At 54.5% G+C, this 9,361-nt stretch overlaps 1 protein-coding gene across 1 annotated transcript; it reads left to right on the forward strand.

The window, feature by feature from the left end:
• The first annotated feature begins 507 nt into the window (after positions 1 to 507).
• H6PD (hexose-6-phosphate dehydrogenase/glucose 1-dehydrogenase) lies at positions 508 to 8,875 on the forward strand. Its single transcript, XM_062507638.1, has 6 exons — positions 508 to 645; positions 1,668 to 1,823; positions 3,000 to 3,655; positions 4,797 to 4,914; positions 6,435 to 6,704; positions 7,369 to 8,875. Exons 3-6 carry the CDS (start codon positions 3,029 to 3,031, stop codon positions 8,724 to 8,726), a joined length of 2,373 nt encoding a protein of 790 aa, XP_062363622.1. The 5' UTR covers positions 508 to 645; positions 1,668 to 1,823; positions 3,000 to 3,028; the 3' UTR covers positions 8,727 to 8,875.
• Positions 8,876 to 9,361: the final 486 nt, after the last annotated feature.

Here is a 9,361-nt window from a genome sequence, read left to right on the forward strand (position 1 = left end):
AGCGGAGGCGCGGTGCAGCCCCGGCCCGGCCCGGCCCCGCTGCTCCCTCAGCCCGCGGGGTGCGCGGCCCGGCCCGGAGTGCGGCCCGGCCTGCCCGGGCCCGGGGAGCTCCAGCGCCGGCAGCGGGCGTGGCGGGCGGGCCCCGCTCGGTGCTCGGGGGCTGTGACAGCCGCTGTCACACGGGGCTCGTCCCTGGCGCCCGTGAGCTCATCCCCCCGGTTCCATGCGCAGCCCACGCTCCGGAGCAGTTTCCTCATGGTCCCCCTTGCTGCTTTTCCAGGGTTTTGGAAACGGCTGCTGTCATGATGCTGGGGCTGGAGGACAAGGAGTGAGGCTGAGAAAGAGCCAGAAGGACCAAACACAAATTCATGCGTCTCTGAGCTTGCTTTTAATGTGACTCCTCATTCGGACTTTTCCAGAAGTTGATGGTGAAATCATTCCTGCCCTGATGTGTGTGAGTACAGAAGACCAGTAGAGTTTCTGCAGTTCTCAGAGAATCTCAGAGCCCTTTCCTTCATGTGCTACCTGTGCAGAGCCCTGTGGGAGCCCCAGGCCATGCTGCATTTGTCATAGAATCATAGAACGCCCTCAGCTGGAAGGGACTCACAGGATCATCAGAGTCCAGCTCTTTTGGCTGTGCATCTGGTAATTATTTTTCAGTGGGGATACAGCAGTAACAAAAAACACCTTTTGCATTTTTTCCATAAAGACCTGAAATGAGCTCCTGTCAAACAGGAGCTCCTGGGGCTGTGCAGGGGAATTCTCAGCCTGACTGCTGGGCCAAGCTCTTATGTGTTTTATGTGGATCAGGAGCCTTTTCCTGAAGCCTGACTGAGTAACTTTGTTCTGGCTGGCTGGGGGTTTTTGGAGTATTGGTTTTTAATGTGAGCAGTGGTGATTAGCTGATGTGAAAGCAGTAAACAAACACTGCTGGGTTTACTGAATTGGGTTTACTGAACTGGGTTTACTGAGCTTATTCTGTGCAGTGTAGCTCAATATTTAGCAGTTGGGAGGGTTGTGAAACTGGATTTCTGTTGGTTTGGGAATACACGTGACTGTGGCTGAATCTGCCAGGAAGTTCCCTGGCTGATTGCCTCTTTTCTGGAGCAGCATGGGCCACCCAGACCCTTCCCATTCCTCACTGGTCCCTGTTCTGTGACTGCAGAACAGCAGGGGCTGCCAGGGTGCAGCGGGTCAGTGCCTCTGGTTCCTGGAACAAAGGTTGCTCATGAAGAGTAAATACCCCTTTATTGCACTGTGAAACTTTGTCATCTGTGTTACAAACCCACATCAGGGGAAGGGGAAGCAATAATCATTAATTCTGCATGCAAAACCTCAGGAGTGCCTCTTTGCAACTGCCAGTGCTGCTGGCTGGATTTCTTCAGTGAGTCCATGGAGCTCAAACAGCAAGGAAAGAAGGGAGGGAGGGGAGACAGAGGGCTGGAGAGAGAGGAATTAAACCTACAGACTACATTACACCTTGCTGTAGCTGTCTTGGAGAGGAATTACCACACCTGCCTTGGTTTTATCTGCTCACAAACAGCAGCCAAAGGCTTCAGCACACCCAGTGGGGCAGGACTGCGAGCAGGGATGTGCTGGGACATTGCAGGCTCAGGTACTTTTTGTTTTTTCTCTGTTGTAATTGGGTCTTTCCTCCTGTTTTCCAGGAAGGGAACAACCTGCCTTATCTGTCCTGTACATCCAGCCACTGGTCAGAGACACCCAGTCACAAGAGGAGTGAGATCTGCACTGGGAGAGGCTGTGCAGGAGACAAGTTTCCAGCTGCTTTTGCCACCGTGGTTCCTAAAGCTGCTGTGTTGCAGGTGAGTCTTCCAGAGAGATAAACACCAGATTTCTCCAGACCAGTTCAACTGCAGACAAGGAGAGATGTCCGGATGTTCCTTGTAATTATTTAGGTGGCATTTTTTGACCAGAGCTCCCAGTTTTTAAAGAAGTAAATAACCTTGTGTGCTGTGAAGGCTCTGGTCCAACTAAAGACAGCTTCAGAAAATGACATTAAGGGAAGGAGATAGCCAGTGTGAGAGCTGCTGAAATAACACCTGATGTAATGAGAGCAGCACAGTGGTTTAGTCACCCATACTGGAGTGACTGAACCTCTCTTCAGTGACATTACATCTCTTGAGATACAAACTCATTGATGTGTTTCTCAGTGTAGGTGCTAAATGTGTCTTTTCTCTTAAAAACAACTTTATTTTGAGTAAACAAGTGTGAGCTAAGGGACTTTTTGGTCTGGCTGCAGTGGTTTAAATGGGCACTGAGTGGAGAAGGCCAGAAAAGGACCTGCTCTTCAGTGGTGGAGGTTGGAGGAGGCAGAACACAAATCCCAGGTTGTCACTTGGCCATGAGGCACCATCTAGACTGCCTCCCATCAATCTGAGGACTGAGCTTCTTCCCTAGAGTAGTTTTATCACACCACTCCTCCAGTAGCCATTGGAACCCAGTTCAGTGGTGGTGCACAGGAGCCATTAAGGGAAAGAAGAGCCTGGGACTGCCAGTGGTCGTGTTTGTTCCTGAGCTGCTCTGACAATATTGACATGAGGCCATGCCAAGGCAGCCCAGCAGTGTTTGAGCAAAGTCCCAAACAGGATGTTGGAAGCAGGATTCAGAGTGCAGGCACGTGTGCTCAGTGTGCAGGCACGTGTGTTCTTTTGTGGCCAGCTCTGAGATTTGGATGAAAATTGGTTTCAGTTTCCCTGTGCAAGGGCACTAGCACCCCCTTGTTAACTCGGCTGTGGGAGCAGTGCACGTGCTGTGCCTTCAGCACGCACTGCCTTCCACTTCTGGGGTGCAGAAGGAGGCTGCATGTTTGTCAAGAGCCCAAATTACTGCCTTGATTCAGATCATGCAGGGGAGGAGAGGCTGTTGGGTGGGGGATCCAGGCAGAAGCCCTTGGGTCCTCTGGGGGAAGCAGGTACCTTGTGTTGTGTTTTGCAGTGCTACAGCATGGATTGATTTGGGTTTTTATTCCTGACCTCTAGTGTTCCTGGCTCCACCTCTTTTCCCCAAGATGCTGGGAAGGGTCCTGTGCACAGTGCTGTTCGTGGGAGCCCTCCCATCCCCAGCTAGAGCATCCCAGGGCCACATCTCCGTGGTCTTGCTGGGAGCCACGGGTGATTTGGCCAAGAAGTATTTGTGGCAGGGTCTGTTCCAGCTCTACATGGACCAAGTGAGCAGTGGCCACAGCTTCACATTCCACGGAGCTGCCCTGGCAGCTCTGGAGCCAGGGCAGAGGCTGATGTTTGACGTGCTGAGGAAGCTTTCCTGTCCCCCCGACGAGCCTCCCAACAGGTGTGCAGTGCTCAAGGACCAGTTCCTGAAGCTGAGCCAGTACCACCAGCTAAAGACTGCTGAAAACTACACAGCTCTGAACAGAGAGATCCAGACCCTGCTCCGCCAGGAGGGGCTCAAGGAGTCCGGGAGGATCTTCTACTTCTCAGTGCCACCCTTTGCCTACACGGAGATCGCCCAGCACATCAACAGCAGCTGCCGGCCCCCTGCTGGAGCCTGGCTGCGTGTGGTGCTGGAGAAGCCCTTTGGCCACGACCTGCAGTCGGCCCAGCAGCTGGCTGCACAGCTGGCAGGCTTCTTCAGGGAGGAGGAGATGTACCGGGTGGACCATTACCTGGGCAAGCAGGTGAGTGTTGTAGTGCAGTGACAGACCCTACCAGGCTGAGGGGCTCAGTGCCCAGGAGACTCTTGGTGGTCAGTTGTACATCTGATGAGAGCATTGTTCTCCTCCCAAATCCACGCAGAGCCTCTCAGTGTGATCCGGAGCCTCCATTTGCTCCTGTCCTGTTCCTCTGTCCTGTGCTGCTGTCCATCCTCTGGGACAGCAGAGGAAATATGCAGACTACAGCAGGGCTTCCTCCTGCTGGTGTGAAGAGGGTCCCTTCTGCAGAGCAGGGCTGGGCTGTGGGGCTGGGCTCTGTGTGCCTGGAACAGAGATTCAGAACTCCTCTGACCTCCTCCCCAAGGTCAGGGCTTTGGTTTCGCTGAGTCAGCAGCACCTGTCCTCTCACAGCTCCACATCCCATTACACACAGGCCTCTCTGCTTAGCCATGGCTTCTGGAAGCACTTCTTCATTTGATATGATAAAGAGCTGATGGGGTGTTAGTTCTGTGGGATGCTTAGGGAAAGGTTTCTTCCTGCCCTGTGCTGCACTCCTGGCTGGGAGGATTGTCTGCTGCAGGTACAGCTCAGGATGTGGAGCTGCACTGTCCCAGAGGGAATGTCTTCAAGGACATGCCATCCTTGTTTCTCAGGAATGTGATGCCACACTTTAAAAGCAGCCTGTTCCAGCCGTGGCCATGTGGCCAGGTTTTACTCAGAAGTTGCATGTCCAGCTGCAAGGAGGGCATCTCCACTAAGAGGGGGGATTTATTTTGTTTTGGGGGGTTTATTTTGCCTCCCCAAAAGAGCAGATGGCTTTAGTGATGTAAGCATCTGAGCTGATGTATTTCAGCACTTTGGAACCTTGCATTAATCACAGGATGGTCTGACTCAGCCCTTTGTCCTCTGACAGGTATAAACTGAGTGCTCTGCAGTTTGTAGTTCAGCCTTTTCACATGAAACCTTAAAATGCCTCAGAAAGGCCTTTAAATGTCTGCTCTGGACAGTAACTGGTGACCCTACTGTGCATCACTGCAGGGTCTCCTGCTGTTTTCTCTGACCCACTCTGCTCTGCTGCCTGGCTGCTGCATGGGGCAGTGAGGCAGAGGCACTGTGGGAATCTGCTGAGTTTACATTGAGTCTTTGATTTTTCTCCCCTTCCCAGGCTGTGGCCCATATCCTGCCTTTTCGGGATCAGAACCGACAGTTTCTGGACCCAATTTGGAACCGACATCATGTGGAAAGAGTGGAGGTTGTCTTGAAGGAGACTGTGGATGCTAAAGGTTGGTGGGGCGAGTGTGCAGAGTGTGCAGGGTGAGTGAGTGAGAGCTGGCAGGTTTGTTAACAATGAGGAGGTGGCCCTTGAGGTGCTGCTGGTCCAGAAATAAAAAAGGAACAGGTGAATGGTGTGTTGCTCCCTGGAAACAGAGAGGGACTGTCCTACACCTCCTGAGCTGGAGACTCACTCACTTCCAGGTAGTGTTGCTGCCTCTAAGAAAAAAAAAATCCATTAGCAATTCAGCTGGGAGCAGGGGCAGAACCCCCCACCTTTTTCTGCTGCAGAGCTCTGGGGGCATTGCTGACCCTTCTATCCAAATTCTTGGTGAACAGCACTGGATTTGGAATTGATACTGTCTAAGGCCACTTCAGCTCTGTGCAGCAGTGATGTGGTTGTTGCACCAAACCTTTTTTGTGCTGTCCTGTCAGACACCAGGCTCACCCCTAGTGTGCCTTTGTGCTGTTCTCTGGGAGATGCTCGTGGATGTCTCTGGTCCCTGGGTCAGTCTGGGTTTGTCTGCCTTTCTTTGCCCACCTCTCTGTTGTAGGAAGAGTACTGCAGAGGGATAGTCCCTGCAGAGGGACAGTCCCAGCCCAGCGTGGCTCCTGCTGAAGGACACAGCTGCACTGCCTGCCTGCAATGCTGCAGCATCCCCTCTGCAGTGCTCAGCACAAAGCTCCAGGCTGGGCTGCCACCCGCAGCACTTCTGGGCATGGCAGGTGTCCTGCCCTCTGCACCATCAGGATTGCTTCCCCACCACTTCACCTCTGCCTTCCTCCCTCCCTCATCCACTACAGACTCAGTTAATGCAGTTTTATCAAACTTGAAATGGTAATCTCTGGTTTGGCAGCCCAGAGCTCACCTGAGCCTGTCTGTGGGAGAGGGATGCACTGCAGAGAGATTTAGGGAGAACACCCAGCTAATCCCTGTGCCCTCCCCTCTCTGAACAACTTTGTAATTTGTCTTTTGATGCCTTTTTTCCCTGTGCAGCTTCAGCTGGCAGCCTTGCTCCCAGCAAGTCTGCGGCATTGATTCCATTAATGAATGTGCCTTTGGATTAGAGCAGGGGAGATAAATTATCAGTCAGGAGGGAAAGCCTGTGGTCGTGATGCAGCCTGCTGCTGGTGACACAGCCTTGAGTCACTGCAGAAGTGCTCTGTCCTTCTCCCACTGATCCCACCTGCATGAGAAGCCAGGCAGAGAAAGGGAAGCATGGCTCTGCATGAAATTTTGTCTCCCAGGGGCATGGCTCATCCAGAGCCTTCTGAGGACAGGAAAACCATCTAGTCCTGCTACAGCAATGACAACTTTACTAGGACAGGCTGCCTAAAGCTCTGTCCAACCAGACCTTGAACACATCCAGTGACTGAACATCCACAGCCTCCCTGAGCTTGATTGCTTTGGGTTAATTGCTGGGTGGGGAGGAGAGGAGCTTGGAGCTTTGCTGTCCCTGCCAGCCCTGTAGTGATGCAGACAAGGGAAGCAGGTCACCTGAGCAGCATTTTACCTCCTCCCTGTGCCCAGGCCGCACCAGCTTCTACGAGCAGTACGGGGTGATCCGGGACGTGCTGCAGAACCACCTCACCGAGGCCCTCGTGTTCCTCATCATGGAGCTCCCTGCCAACATCAGCAGTGCCCAGGAGGTGGTGCAGCACAAGCTGAACGTGTTCCAGTCCCTGTGGGGCCTGGAGAGGAGCAGTGCTGTGCTGGGGCAGTACCAGGCCTATGACAGCCAGGTGCAGGAGGAGCTGCAGGAGCCACGGGGCTACGTCAGCACCACACCGACCTTTGCAGGTGAGAGTTTGGGGGGCAGTCAGAGCTGAGGAGAGCAGGAGATGTGAGGCCTTGCATGCAGTACCAGCTCCATGGCTCTGGAGTTCACTGCTGACTCAGGGATGTGTCCAAGCATCCACTGACATGGGAACTGGGAGCTGGACAAGATAACCCTATTGTCATGTCAGTTAACCCATGATCCAGGGAATGGGAAGTGTAAGAGCTAAGGCCCATTATTATAAAATCTCTGCATTGATTTTAGAAGTGGCCTGTAAACTCCTTTGCCTTCTCGTGAAGTCCAGTTGCTCTCTGCAGCTGAGGGGTAAAACTTTGTTCTCTGTGATGAGTGAACCACGAGGCTATCTCTAGCCATGCTGTGAGCATGAAGAGAATTGTCTAAATGATGTTCATGCTCAGAAACTGGTTTCCTGCAAGATGAAAGGAGGCTGAACAAGTGGGACAACTGGGAGAAAGCACAGCAGGGGAGCTGGAGAGAGTGAGAATCACAGAATGGCCTGGGTGGGAAGGGACTGTAAAGATCATCGAGTTCTGGATAGGCAGTGAAGTCATGCAAGGGCTGAATGAGGAGCTGGACACACAGTGGAGCTGAGGGGGGAGACAGATGGGCAGGTGATGGAGATGCCCAGGAGTGCTGCTCAGGGTGGGGTGGGCTCTGTCATTGCAGGAGTGCTGATCCACAGTGGCAGCCCACGATGGGAAGGGGTCCCTTTCCTGCTCACCTCCGGGAAGGCTCTGGATGAGCGGGTGGGCTACGCCCGTGTCCTCTTCAAGAACAGGGCCTACTGCCCTCAGAGTGGCACTCTGAGGGATGCAGGGCACAGCCAGTGCAAACCCAAGCAGATCATCTTCTACTTCGGGCACGGTGCGCTCAGCACCCCTGCAGTGCTGGTGAGCAGGAACCTCTTCCAGCCTCTCATGCCCAAAGACAGCTGGAAAGAAGCAGAGGCTCGGTCAGACCTGCACATCTTTGGACAGCCACTCTCTGATTTCTACATGTACAGCCCTGTGAAAGAGAGAGATGCATATTCTGTCCTCATCTCCAACATCTACCATGGCAGGAAGGATTTCTTCATCACCACGGAGAGCCTGCTGGCCTCCTGGGCCTTCTGGACGCCCCTGCTGGACAGCACCTCCCGCCAGCCCCCACGCCTCTACCCCGGGGGTGTGGAGAACCAGCAGCTCCTGGATTTTGAAATGGTGGGTGGGGGACTGGCGTTCACCCTGGCAGAGCCAGCGGAGCTGCTGAACCCCGGTGGGCAGATGCCAAGTGATTTCAGGGCCATCCAGTCCAAATTCCGGCAGAGTCCCCTGGTGTCGGCGTGGACCGAGGAGCTGATTTCCCAGCTGGCATCAGACATGGAGGAGGCAGCGGTGAGCAGCGTGGCTCGCTCGGGGCAGTTCCACCTGGCCCTGTCGGGCGGCTCCAGCCCCGTGGGGCTGTTCCAGAGGCTGGCCAGGCACCACTACGGCTTCCCCTGGCAGCACAGCCACGTGTGGCTGGTGGACGAGCGCTGCGTGCCCCTGACCGACAGCGAGTCCAACTTCCAGGGGCTGCACAGGCACCTCCTGCAGCACGTCAGGGTGCCCTACTTCAACATCCACCCCATGCCCGTGCACCTCAACCGGCGCCTCTGCGTGGAGGAGGATGGCGGTGCCCAGCTCTATGCCAAGGACATTGTGGCCCTGGTGGCCAACGCCAGCTTTGACCTGGTGCTGCTGGGGGTGGGCACGGACGGGCACACGGCCTCGCTCTTCCCCCGCTCCCAAAATGGCCTGGAAGGGGCTCCCAGCGTGGTGCTGACTGAGAGCCCTGTCAAGCCTCACCAGAGGATGAGCCTCAGCCTGCCCCTCATCAACAGGGCCAGGCAGGTGTTTGTCCTGGTGTTGGGCAAGGGCAAGCACGACATCACCACCCTGCTGAGCAGAGTGGGCCACGAGCCCAGCAAGTGGCCGATCTCGGGAGTCAGCCCCAGCTCTGGCCAGCTGGTCTGGTACATGGATTATGAAGCTCTGCTGGGGTGATGACTTCACAGTGTCCCTCCTCCCTTGTCTGCGTGGCCTTTACAGCTTGGATTTTCCTACACAGCGTTCCTCTGTTGCCAGCAGTGGCTTCATTCCTTCACCTCCAGTCCTCTGGGGGATCTGTGGCCTGCAGCACCTCTGACATTTGAGCCTGGAGGGAGCTGGGCTTGGTGTCCAGAGCTCAGGAGGAGCCAAGAACCCAGTGCAGCATTTCTGGCTCGGCTCTGGGTTCTGACTGAGACTTTGGACAAATGACCTACCCTTGAAGTGCCTCAGTTTTCCTGTCAGGCCTTTGTGCTTATTGGCATGTAACTACCTCACAGGCACTATGGGAGACTTGTTCAATCAACTGCCTGCCAAATGCTTTTAAATTTTCTGTAATTCTCAGGCTAAAAGACAGTAATAACACGTTCATCCCCTGCCCTGCTCAGTGTGGCTGGGCCAGAATGATCTCAGTGAAATGATGGTGGTGTGCACGTGGAGCTGTAACCTTGTCTGTGCAGCCCCTCCTGCTGTGAGGCAGGCTCTGGCTGTGGCTGGGAGCACAGACACCCTTTGGCTTTTGGGGCAGAAATGCTGGCACTGATGTGTGAACTCACTGCAGCCCTGAGCCTTTGCAAACTGCCCAGCAGCAG

This window comes from Cinclus cinclus, chromosome 23 (genome assembly GCF_963662255.1).
Source record: "Cinclus cinclus chromosome 23, bCinCin1.1, whole genome shotgun sequence".
NCBI classification, from domain to species: Eukaryota; Metazoa; Chordata; class Aves; order Passeriformes; family Cinclidae; genus Cinclus; species Cinclus cinclus.